We start from the raw sequence: 13,495 nt of genomic DNA, 5'->3' as shown, positions 1-13,495 counted from the left end.
CTCCAGTCCTAACCTTCCAGACGACCCAACATAGAAAATGGGACAGAATGTCAAATTCGCGAGCCGCTACCATTTTCTAGTACGAAAATTTTGAGGCCTAAGGTAGAGTATACGCCAAAATACGACATTCTATTAGAAGGACGGTTTGCACTATTGCAATAGATTCCAGAGAAAGACACGAAGTGAACTCTTGTTATAACACCTTTGTGTATACCATAATAGTAAACCAAGAAGTACACCGATACAGACTTTTGTTCGTCTTCAATATTTCCATATTTCGTGAAGTTAAATTCACCATGTCTGCTCTATGATTAACCCTGTGAGAACGTAACTTTGTAATTATCTGGTGCTAAGTTCATGGCTCTCCCCTCTCCCCTTCTCCTCTCTTCCTCCTTCTCCCCTTCCTCTTGTCCTTGTTCATTCGCCACTCCCCTGTTGCCACATTCCCCTTCCATTTTTCCCCCTCCCCTGTTACCCAGCCACCAGCCATTCCCTTCCCAATAACTTTTGGCGTCAGGTGTCCTTCCTGGGAGCCCACCCTAGTCCTGTCCTCTTCCAATCCCCTATACCCTAATTCCTCCCTCCAATCCTATTCCAAATCCCTTCCAATCCATCTTCCCCTCTCTCTTCCCCTGTCCCCTCCATGACCATTGACCGATTTAGAACCAGTGACGACTTCAGTACCATTACCGTAGTTCTCAAGTTTCGAGTGAGAGGACTGGGAGCCATAAACGGCTGTTGGTTTCCTGTGTGTAGCGTGGGAACATTTCATGATTCTGCAGGATTAAAACATAATTCTCGGGACAGTGTAGTCATTGGTTCGACTTTTGAGAGGCGGAGTTCTCCAGGGTAGTCCTCCTTGTCACCCATTGGCCCAGCCTTCAGGATATCCAGCTTTGCTTTGAATTGATTGGTGCTCCTAGCCGGAGCCAAGCTCTAGAGGAAACCCTTAGGTCTCCCAGGGGTAGTTTAAGAGAATTGAAGTCAGTGTGTCTTGGGCTTACTGGGGTACAGGTCTTCTGACCTGTGGGGCAAGACATTTAACACCTTGGCCGGTTTTGGAGGATAAAGGTAATGTCTGTCTGAGTTTTGGTACATCAAGTAATTGCACGTCGGTTTCCAATTTGCCTCGTAGGATGTCTTATTAAAGTAGGATATATTTTTCAATTTGATCTCAATATACATGTTTTAATGAAGTGATTTAATCGATTTTGTGTTTTGTTTCCCTTTGATTAATGCTGTGTTATTCATTCTTATATGTGGTTATTCATTTGCTGGGCTAGAAATTCCCCTGTGTTCTCCTCCATTTTATGGATATTAGAGTTGTCCTAGAATCCTCTATCAGTAAAGTAAAGATTACAGTTTTAATTCCCAAGAATTATTTACCAAGATTCTATTGCCCTTGAGTTCATGATTATTGATTCCTTTCCTTCTTGGGGAAGCAGTAATTTAAACACATTCATTTATGTTAGAGGAAAGATGGTGGCAGTGTTTAATGCGTTTTTAATTATTAGTTTTAAATTAATAATCCCTATTCTTGTTGTTCCCTCCTCATTTAATATTTGAGAATTGATAACTGCGGTAGTTCATGAGGTGGGGGGGGGGGTCACATTGATCTGCAAGCAGTGTTAAAGTGGGGTATTGAGTGGAGAGTAAGGGTAGAGCAGGTAGGGTTATTACAGCTCCACAATGCGTGCTTGCCCTAACAAGAGTGACCGCATAGTAATGGGGGATTACCATGCATAGTAATGGGGCCGCATCGTATTCTAGGTTACTTATGCGTGCTTGCAAAGGTAACGGAATGCAGCCTATGGTAATGTAGCTATGTAATGCTGTAATCAAGTCTAGTAATACGTTGCTGTATTAACTAGATTTCCTCATAACGCAAATAATTATGTGATGTTGTTGTATATGTATATGGGTTGCATATATGTTGTATATGTATATGTAGCTTCGTCAGTCTGCTACAACAACAACAGCCACCACAAGCAGCAGTGTGCCACAATCTGCAACAATTCTACTCCTCCCATCATCAGCTTTACGGTCAACACACCTGGTTTTACCTCTTATGTCAAGTCATACACAACAGATTAGATTTGCTTTTCCCTCTGGCAGATGTACAGGGGATGGAGGGAAGGGAAGCACATGCATTTATTCCACTGTTGATTAAACAAATTGATTTTTGATGCACGCATTACATTTATCATTTACAATTAGACAAGTGTTACATTTTAAGTAATTTTGGCTAACGAAAGCGTTCGAATAACCTATCCCATTAGCTTTTTATTGTTTGTTATTAATATCTTACAAGTGTACTGTATTATTCTTTCGGTTAAAACAGGTTTGTACACTTACATCTGGGATTATATTTGTATAAATTAAGATAGTGAGTGAGATAATAAACTCACTTCCCTTGTTATTTTCTCATCTTGGTTTGAAAGAGATAATAAACCCAAAGTGGATGATGAATTTCCAGATGTGGATCCTGCTCCTGAGATAGATGGTGACACTGTTGGTGGCAATGAATGTACATGCTTTAAATTTCCATCAGCATGTATCTGAGGTACATTGTAGCTTGTATTTGTATTTGAAAGCTGTTGATCTTTAGATAACAATAATTGTTGTTGTTGTTGTTGTTGTTGTGGTTGATTAACATATACATCTTCATTCCAATCTGAACTTGAAATTGTATTTAGAGATAAACTCAAAGTGGGTAATGGATTTCCTGCTCCTGAGGTAGATGGTGACACTGTTGGATCAAGGAATGTCAATGAATGTTCATGATATAAATTTGGAGGTGCATTATAATAGGTATTTGAAAACTGTTGATCTTCGTGTACCAATAATTCTTGTTGTTGTTGTTGTTGATTAACATATGCATCTTCATTCAAACCTGAACTTAATATTGTATTTTCAGGAAACGACACCATTAGTTGTTGATAATCATTATTAATTGATTCACCTGTTTTACTACAATATTTGTCAATTATATAAGTCAGATCTGTTTCTTTTTCTTCTTCTTCTTCAATTTGTATGTTAGGTTGATGATAATTACACTTCAAATTGGCTGCTGGTAAATTGGTGGTTTCTGATATTAGTTGATAATTTGAGCTTGAAGCAGATGGCAAATAAATGTTGTTATTTTTTTCTCCTCCTCTTGTGGTGTTAGTTTCTGAGGGAAAGAGGGCATCAATGAAATCAGGAATTTGATCCAAAAAATATTCTTCTCTATGTTGTTGCTGTTGTTGTTGTTGCTGTTGTTGTTGCTGCTGTTGTTGCTGTTGTTGTTGCTGTTGTTGTTGTTGTTGTTGTTGTTGTTGAACATGATGAACTCCACTTTCCTGAGTTTTGTTTGCAATTCTTTTAAATGTTGTTATATTCTTCTTCACCTTATTTTCCAAAACTGATTCTTCATCATCAGATTCCAAAGCAGCAGGAGCAGCAACAGCAGTGGCAGCGATGGTGGTCAGGGTAGTACTAGTAGTAGTGGTGGTGGTGGTGGTGGCACTAGTGGTGGTGGTGGTGGTAGTAGTAGTAGTAGTAGTAGTAGAAGTAGCAGATTTATCTAAATCTTTGTTTGTCAATGACCCTAATTCTTCCTTATTGCCTGTATCATGCTCATTATTATCTTCTTTACTGTTATCACTACCACCATCATCATCATTATTATTACTATTACTACTACTACTACTACTACTACTACTACTACCACCGCCACCACCACCACCACTACTACTACTACTACTACTACCACTGCCACCACCATCACTACTACTGTTACTGTTACTGCTGCTGCCTCTACTGCTGCTGCTGCTGCTGCTTCTTATGCTGCTGCTGCCTCTTCTTATGCTGCTGCTGCCTCTTCTGATGCTAATTCTTCTGCTGCTGCTGCTGCCTCTTCTGATGCTAATTCTTCTGCTGCTGCCTCTTATGATGCTGATGTCTTTTCTGTTGCCACTTCTACTTCTGCTGTTTCTTCTTTTTCTATCATCTTCATTATCCTTATCATCATTATCATTATTTATCTCCTGTAATAATAATGATGTAGTTGCTGATTCAGTAATGTTAGTTGTAGTTTTAGTGACTGAGGGAAGAATATTTTCATTTCCTTCGTTTTTGAATAAATTCCTGATTTGTATACCTAAAAAGTAGTCTTCTAAAACTTCCCGTTTATTTTGATGTATAAAACCAGATGAAATTATTTTTTGTAGGATAATTCTAGATAATCTATTCTTATCTATATCACAATTCTTATACTGAAATTGGTTCTTAATTATGTAATGTAAACTTTCCAGTATTATTTTAAAAGATTCTGTCAAATTCATATTCTTTGCAGAACATTTGGGTTTCACTTCATTCTTAAGTAAGTCGATTATCTTCAGTATATTATTTCTATACTTTGGAAGTGGGAATTTTACTTCACAGCAGTTACATTCCATAATTGGAATGATTTCATTCTTCAATCTAAACCCTTCATGTATGAAAGTTTGTTTATTCTTGATATTTGAGTCTTTAAATTTTCATACTTGGTTTTAAATAAAAAGGCTGACTCTTCAAAAGATTTATCATCATCGACATCATCATCATCATCATCATCATCATCATGCTTATCCTTTTTTTTCATTGCCTTTATTATATATAATATTTCATTAATTTTATCTAATGTAGTTGTATATACTACAAATGGTGCTCTCTTACACTCATGATCTATTATTTTCTGGAATGATATAAATATGCCATTACATTTTATGCAAATGTACCAACCATTGTTATTATCCATGTAAGAAAATGTGGATAATTTTTCCAACTGATCATTAGTTATCCATATTTTATATTTTTGTTTATCTTCCAATTCTGGATAGGATGGGGAGATGGTATTCTTGAACATAAGTCAGTGTTCTTATACTAGAGTACAGATGAGTCCCCTTTAATATAAAATATTTAGGGAGACCATCATAGAGTTGTTCTTCTGATGTAAACGTGGTGGGTGGCTCATTGGGGAGTGGATCTCGACGATTCACGTTGTTCTTAATTGGAGCCATTGAAAACAATAAAGCAGAAGAATCCCACAGGCTGGAGAATCATGCATGTGTATACAACTGGCATTGAGACAAGCTGTAGCTGGTTAGATACATCTTGTAGTTTTTAGGTTGTGCAGTGTGCTCACAGAGTAAATCCGAATCCTAAAACAAAGAAAAAAGTGTCACTTTTTATTTTATTCGTTTTACATAAAGATAAAATGATAGTATATTATGCTTGTTTAACTTTTTTTTTAAAATATATAAACGATGTTTTTTTCATATGAATTAAGCCTAAACTTAAAAAATAAAGTATCTGAAATTAATAAATTTAAACAAATATATTTAGGTCTAGATGATAATAAAAAAGTTCAAGGGTTAGTTGTAAAAACCATGGAATATGGTTTTTTAACTAATTTAATGAAACATGAAAATATTGGGATTTGGCCACACAACCAGAAGAAAACTCTAATCACTAATTGGAAAGTTAGAGAGGTTAGAAACTTACTAAGAGCAATAGAATATTTAAATTTCATTAGAGGTCATAAAAAGATTAAGGAAGAGATAGTAGGAGATAAGGATATGTACACTTTATTAGGTTTAATTGATCTTGATACTTGTGTTTTAAATTTGTGTTTTAAAAGGATTTTATATGTCGTGAGCAAGTCTCACCCGTGTCACAGTAAGGCACCAGTTTGCCGTGTAGTACTATCAAGAGTACTTATAATACTTATGTTGATTATTGGTGTGTACAGGCACCAGGAACGAGTGATAAATTTACTGTGTTGTGTATATCTTTCTAGAGATTTTGATGTGAACATATAGTGATAAATTATATATAATATTATGCCAGTATTTGGAGGTTAGGCTACGTGCCCAGAAACTATTTATTTTCCATGTATTGATGTTTGATTGGTATACACTATATATGTCTTATGTTCATGCAGTGATTAATCAGGTGTGAGTACAGTGAATTATTGCGTTATTGCCCTCGAGAGAAAGTACTGAAAACTCCAGTGTTAATACTTTATCATATGTCATTGAATGAAGGGCAGTGAAAACCATTACAGTGAATCATTTGTAGCATTGATTGTAGAAACGACTGTTTGAGCCTGAGTACAGTGTAACCAAGTGATACGTGCTATTGTGCCAATATCGAGAGTGCGAGTTTCTGGTAATATTGGAGAACTTAAAGAAACAGCGCGCGTGAATCTGAAAACAAGCAATAAGCTTTCGCGCGGGGGCCAGGCGATCAGCTGTTCTTGACACTTGATGAGGAGGGGAGGTGTTGCCACTTAGTGGGTGCATACTATTCGTGGGAACTACCGGCCGCTGCCAGGATCAGTTGATTTATTTATTTTTGTTTGGCCTTGTGACATCTTTCATACATTTTAAGTAAAATACAAAATTACCATTGTGTTTTTATCATCTCCTCCATTGATCTTGTGGCTATATTATACCGAAAGCATAGAGTGATAAAAGTACACACCTGCCTGAACTCCTGATCTATTGAGTGTGACCTTGCCAAGGCTACCACTAATTCCACCAGTCCACTGAGGTGTTACTGGCCACCTAAAACACCAGTTGGCGACCTTGTGGTTAACCGTAGAGCCCGATTGTTGGGGAGGGCACATGACAGTCCAATGAACGAGTCGTGTTCCCACTCCTTCTCAATCAGAGGCCGTTGAGATTGACTGGGAGACTCTCCTGGCGTGCAGTGGCGCCGTGAGGATCGAGTGAAGACCCGCAGGGCTACGGTGAGTGACCTTGAGCATAACTATTGCTCACCCCAGAGTAAGGATAGAGAAGTGAAACCCCAACATTGCCGACCTCGCCAGGATACGATCGAAGTAAAGGTTGCAGTGGTGATACTTGGCAGTGGTGTTAGAGATCAGGTGCAGGTTATCACTCATAGCACAAGATGGAGGATGATAAAGTAGCAAGATTTATTGACTCTAGAGACGAACAGGTGCTGGAAGAGTGCACCAAGGCACAGTTACAGGCAATAGCGGATCATTTCGGAAAAAAGCTGAAATCTGCCAGAGTGGCAGAAAGAAGACTAGAGATAATGGCTCAGCTCAGGGCTCGAGACGAAGCTTTGGGGGAAGAGCGGCCCCAAACACCTGCCAGTGTGGGTGAACACCTGAGCATTGGTGGAAGCAGCAGGGGATCCAGCGGCAGCAGGCACAGCATTAAGCTGGAAATAATGAAGCTGCAGCTGGAAGCACAGCAGCGCAGAGAAGAGCGAGAAGCAGTAGCGCAGCTGAGGAGAGAAGAGGCACAACAGCGCAAAGAAGAGCGAGAAGCACAGATGAAGCGTGAAGAGCGAGAAGCACAACAGCGCAAAGAAGAACGAGAAGCACAGCTACGCCGGGAAGAACAAGAGCGAGAAGCACAGCTACGCCGGGAAGACCAAGAGCGAGAAGCACAGCAGCGCAGCAAAGAGCGAGAAGTTGGGCTGAGACAACTGGAAATAGAAGCCAACAAGGAGGTAGAGCTGAAGTGAGCTGAACTAGGACTAGGTGCACCTGCTCCGCCGCCACATGAAGACCGACGAGTGAGGGAACGAGACCTGCCAGTCTTTGTGCCTAGTGAAGCCGAAAGTTTCTTCGATCACTTTGAGAGAGTTGCTGCTATGAAGAGGTGGCCGAGGGCGGAGTGGGCGGAGTTGGTCCAAGGGAGGCTCAAAGGTGAAGCTCGCGAAGCCTTCACTATGCTCGACTTCCAAGAATGCACTAACTACGATGCGGTAAAACGAGCTGTGCTCCGTTCCTTCAAGCTCACGCCGGAGTGTTACCGGAAGAGGTTTAGAGAATGTACCCGGTCACCAGGAAAATCGTATGCGGAGACGGCGAGGGACATGGAAAGAAAGTTCCTTAAGTGGCTGGACTCTGAAGAAGCGGGGTCGACCGAACAGGTCAAGGAACTAATGGTCATGGAAAAGTTTATGTCCGTGCTCCCTCCTGAGATCAGGATGAGGGTAAAGGAGGCGGACATAAAGGACCTGAGGGCCGCAGCCGACCGAGCCGACATGTTAGAAGAAGCCCTACGCCCACGCCGAGAGGGACAGCACCGACCACCCGTATACGTCGGAAACGATAGGAATTATAGAAGGACGGATGGATGGAGGACAGGAGCGAGTTCTCCCAAATCCCACCTCTTAAATTGGAACACCCGAGGATCAAAAGGTGCTGTAGAACCGATCAAGAAGAACCAAGCGGAGAGCTCGGGAGCTGTTGCTGCGACCAAGGAGTCAACAAGCGGTGCGGGAAAGACACAGGGTGCGACGGCCTCTGGAAGCAGTGCTAAGGCGAGCGGTGGCGGATGGTCTCCGCCGAGGGTCCGCTGCTACAACTGCGGAATAATCGGACACGACGCGCGGGAATGCAGACGCCCTAAGCAGCGGGGACACATTGCTTTAGTGATGTTCGAGGACCAGAGGGCCGAGAGAGTGCGGAATGAACCCGTGCTGAGTGGGGAGAAGAAAGTTCACCCATTCGTGTGTCAAGGAACCGTAAGGATGGGGGACACAGACCCCATCTCCGTGAAGATCTTAAGAGACACTGGGGTCGATTTTACCCTGGTGAGTGAAACCCTGTTCCCCGAGGGTTACAAGAGTACCAGTGTGGGGGTGGCAAGTGTGACCACTGTGGGAGGCCCAGTGAGGGTGCCCCTACACCAGGTAACTTTAAATTCCGACTATGGCTGCCAGACCCTTGTGGTGGGAGTCTGTACATCAATGCCCAAGATGGAGGCGCAGATCATCTTGGGGAATGACGCGTGTGGAGGATATGTCCTTCCGAATCTTGTGAAAGGCGAAGAGTGCCTAGAACAATACAAGGAGACAGGCGGAGAGTTGAACGCCTGCGGGGGCGAGGAGGGAATCGCACCGGTGGCGTTCCCAGTTTGTGCTGTGATACCAAGACAACGCGAAGAACAAGGAGGTTGTGGATCTGATGGGGCTGAGGAGTCGACAGGCAGCCTGGGAATAGATCACCTCTTCGTAGAACCCGGAGAACGAGCGGAGGGCGAAGACAGCCCAAGTGATGAGTTGCAGGTGACCCTCACCAGTTCTCTGGGGGTAGACCGAACTCGTCTTGGACAGTTGCAGCAGGAGGAGTTCCCCGATTTGATTAGTGAGGCCCAAGGAGGACGTGTTGGACCTGAGAAGGCTACTCATTTTTACCTTCAAGACGGCATGCTGATGAGGCAGTGGAGACCTGTGAGGGTGGAGGCCGGGGAAGAGTCTCTAAGCACGAGGCACCAGGTAGTGTTGCCGGCCCAGCGCAGAGCGGCCGTGTTGGAACTATCGCACTCCGTGGACTCTGCAGGTCACCTGGGAGTGACTAAGACGCTGCGAAGGATCGGGGATTACTTTTACTGGCCAGGTATGGACGCCGAGGTGAGGCGCTATTGTAAGACGTGCTTACCATGCCAGAGGGCAGGGAAGAGCCAGTCCGCGATACCGAAGGCCCCATTGATCCCTGTTCCAGCGTTTGGGCCTGCTTTCGAGTGTCTGCTAGTTGACGGGGTGGGTCCTTTGCCAAGGACGAAGAAAGGGAACACCTACCTAATGACGATAATGTGTGCTTCCACCAGGTTTCCGGAAGCCGTCCCGATGTGACGTTTAACGTCGCAAGGAGTAGCCGGCCAACTACAACGATTTTTCTCTTGGGTGGGGATGCCCAAAGAGATCCAGACAGACTGCGGAAGCATATTTCAGTCGAAGTGGTTCCGACAGACGGTGGCAGGATGGGGAGTGACTCAGATTCGATCGTCGCCGTACCGACCGCAGTCGCAGGGGGCGATCGAAAGATTCCACTCCACATTGAAGACCGTGCTGAGAGTATTCTGCGCAGAACAGGGGGCTGAGTGGGATGCGGCTGTATATCCCGCGTTATTTGCCATACGTAACGCGGTGGTAGAATCACTAGGATTCTCACCATTCCAGCTAGTGTATGGACACGAGGTGAGAAGTCCCCTGTCCATGCTGAGGGAACAATGGACACCGGCAGCGACCGTGGGAACGGTGAACGAATATGTTCAGAAGTTTAAAGAACGTCTCACTCTAGCGAAGGAACTGGCTGGGAAACACCTGAAGGAGGCGCAGCGTAAGATGTCGGAGTGGTACGACAAGAGAGCTATGCAGAGGGATTTCCAGGTCGGGTCCCAAGTAATGGTTTTGCTGCCAGGTAAAGGTAGGGTGACCGAGTCGCGGTTCGAGGGACCATACCAAGTGCTGCGACGGTTGGGTCCTGTGTCGTACGAAATTGGGAAGCCGGACAGACCCCGAAAGAAACAGGTGTGTCACGTGGACCGCCTGAAGCCCTTCTTCACTGTGGAAGGAGAAGCCGCCAGGCAGGAAGGAACGATGACCCGAGAACCCCAGCAGAAGACAGTTCTGTGCGTGCAGGTGGACCAAGAACTCCCAGAGGAGGAAGGAAAGTGGTCCAGGGCGGATGGCACCCGTCTCACCAACACTGAGAGTCTGGCAAACATCAAGGACAAGCTGCTACATCTGGAAGGGCAACAGAGAGCGGACCTGACGGACCTACTGAGAAAGAATGCCTCCCTCTTCACCGACGTGCCCCGACGACACAGGAGTGTGACGCACGAGGTGGAGGTGAGGGACGCCAGGCCCGTCAAACAGAGCGCGTACAGAGTGAGCCCAGAGAAGCGAGAGCTGATGAGAAAGGAGGTGGAGTACCTCCTTGAGAACGATCTTGCGGAGCCCAGTAAAAGTGAGTGGAGTTCCCCATGCCTGTTGGTGAGGAAAAGAGACGGAACATACCGCTTTTGTACAGATTACAGGAGGGTGAACTCCATCACAGTGGCGGATTCTCACCCCATGCCAAGAGTGAGCATTGACCAGGTGGGCAGTGCACGATACGTATCCAAGGTCGATCTTCTCAAGGGGTACTACCAGATCTCCTTGACTCCTGAGGCCAGGAAGATATCGGCTTTCGCGACTCCTGACGGGCTGTACCAGTACAAGGTGTTGCCCTTCGGTATGAAAAACAGCGGCAGCTGCTTCCAGCGAATGATGAACGAGCTGTTAAGGGGTGCCGCAGGATGCACGGTTTACATCGATGACATCGTCGTGTACGCCGACGATTGGGAGACGCATCTGGAGAGACTTGGGGAATTATTCAGAAGGTTAGAGGAGGCTAACCTGACTGTAAATTTGGCCAAGAGTGAGTTCGGGAAAGCTCACTTAGAGTACCTCGGTTTTGTCATCGGCCAAGGTGAAGTCACTCCAGTTGATAACAAAGTAGCAGCCATAAAGGAATACCCCGTGCCCAAGACGCGCAAGGAGTTGCTCAGGTACCTCAGAATGATAGGGTACTATCGTGGGTTCTGCCGGAATTTCTCCACGGTAGCGCATCCCCTAACCGAGCTACTCTCCAAGAATGTAAGATGGAGATGGGGGAAGGCCTGCCAAGAGTCTTTTGAAAAAACCAAGAAATTGTTGACGGAGGCCCCAGTATTAATATCTCCAGATTTTTCAGCCGGTTTTATCCTGTACGTGGACGCCAGCGACGTTGGAATAGGGGCCATGTTGGCTCAAGAACGGAGTGAAGTACATAGGCCAGTAGCGTTCTACTCGAAGAAGTTTGTAAAATACCAGCGGGCCTATAGCACCGTTGAGAAGGAGGCATTGGCGCTAGTCATGGCCCTGAAGCACTTTGATGTGTACGTGGGAGGAGGGGCGAGACCTGTTCTGGTATTCACAGACCACAACCCTCTCACATTTTTATACAAGATGAAGAATTCCAACCAACGTCTAACGAGGTGGGCGTTGTTACTGCAAGAATACCGGCTGGAAATCAAACACATCAAGGGGAAGGACAACGTAGTTGCGGATGCCCTATCCCGTATGCACTAACCAGACATGACTCTTATTTTAAGGGGAGGGGTATGTGACGGAGTTCCCCCCCTTATAATTCTCCCACGCCTGCAGTAAGAGTCATGTCTACTTTTCCCAAGCGTTCTCTACGTAGCAGGCTTCAATTTGATATATGGGAGAGAGTGAAGTGCTCTCGGAGAGCCGAGAAATTTGTGAAATAGTAATATTTTGGCCTGTGGTATAGGCCCTTTAGGGAGCCAAGATGGCGCTTGCCTCCCTGATTTCCCGCCAAAACCGTGTGACGTCAGTGGCACCGGATTGGTCACCGACAGCAATGTGGCACCGGGAGCCAATGAAAACCTCCCGTGGCGAAAGTGACGTCACGAAGGAAGGGGGTCCGGCCAGCGCGCCGAGCTGGCGCCAGCAGTCAGACACGACACATCAAAGAGGTCGGACGTGCGACGATTGGTCCTGTCAGTTTGACAGTTGTTTCCCGCTCCCGTGGATTTACGCGTCACCTGAAGTCTGCCAGTACTCTGTGAGGTCTTCCCTAGTTCATGTGTTGAACCAGAGAGGGAATCGACGGTTATTTGAGCAACAAGTGCTCCAGTCAGGTACTGTGCAAGAAGCAGTGAAGCCGTGCAGTGACGTATGTGACATCTGTGGCAGTTCACCAGTTCGTGACGGCGTAGTGGCTGACAGAGCCACTGGGTAGCTGAGGAAGGAGAGGACTATTTGGGGAATCCGGACGACTGTAGCTGAGACGAAGGCGGCAGCCGTTGTTGGGAGAAGACGACGGCCAGGAGACCGACTCCAACCCTTCAAGAAGTCAAGAAGGAGGACGGACCTGCAGAGAAGAGGGCACGGAGACGACGCGCTAAACGGTGGGACGACGAGAGGCTCTGGTAGGACACGACGACGTGTCGTGTGGGGGCGTTCCCGACACGAGGACCAGGAGCTACATCTCGACTCTCATCGGAGGATAGGTTGAAGTAGGTGTTTCTAGTTCTCTCCCCATTTCTCTTTAGTTAGCTATATTATTCGGCTATATTATCTAGCCTGAGGATTTTATATGTGGTTAGCAAGTCTCACCCATGTCACAGTAAGGCACCAGTTTGCCGTGTAGTACTATCAAGAGTACTTATAATACTTATGTTGATTATTGGTGTGTACAGGCACCAGGAACGAGTGATAAATTTACTGTGTTGTGTATATCTTTCTAGAGATTTTGATGTGAACATATAGTGATAAATTATATTTAATATTATGCCAGTATTTGGAGGTTAGGCTACGTGCCCAGAAACTATTTATTTTCCATGTATTGATGTTTGATTGGTATACACTATATATGTCTTATGTTCATGCAGTGATTAATCAGGTGTGAGTACAGTGAATTATTGCGTTATTGCCCACGAGAGAAAGTACTGAAAACTCCAGTGTTAATACTTTATCATATGTCATTGAATGAAGGGCAGTGAAAACCATTACAGTGAATCATTTGTAGCATTGATTGTAGAAACGACTGTTTGAGCCTGAGTACAGTGTAACCAAGTGATACATGCTATTGTGCCAATATCGAGAGTGCGAGTTTCTGGTAATATTGGAGAAGTTAAAGAAACAGCGCGCGTGA

General features: G+C 44.9%; 1 protein-coding gene across 1 annotated transcript in view; it reads right to left on the bottom strand.

Annotated features, from left to right (window-relative positions):
- Window positions 1-2,182: 2,182 nt before the first annotated feature.
- The window catches only part of LOC138364721 (putative mediator of RNA polymerase II transcription subunit 29), a 77,741-nt gene continuing 66,428 nt past the window's right edge, over window positions 2,183-13,495 (bottom strand). The window contains exon 2 of the mRNA XM_069324695.1: window positions 2,183-5,183. Within this exon, the coding sequence (XP_069180796.1) occupies window positions 2,379-4,439 (2,061 nt within the window). The 5' untranslated portion in view covers window positions 4,440-5,183 and the 3' untranslated portion in view covers window positions 2,183-2,378. The remainder of the gene's footprint in view (window positions 5,184-13,495) is intronic.

This window comes from Procambarus clarkii, chromosome 14 (assembly GCF_040958095.1).
Source record: "Procambarus clarkii isolate CNS0578487 chromosome 14, FALCON_Pclarkii_2.0, whole genome shotgun sequence".
NCBI classification, from domain to species: domain Eukaryota; kingdom Metazoa; phylum Arthropoda; class Malacostraca; order Decapoda; family Cambaridae; genus Procambarus; species Procambarus clarkii.
This window is presented reverse-complemented; position numbering and strand designations above follow the sequence as displayed.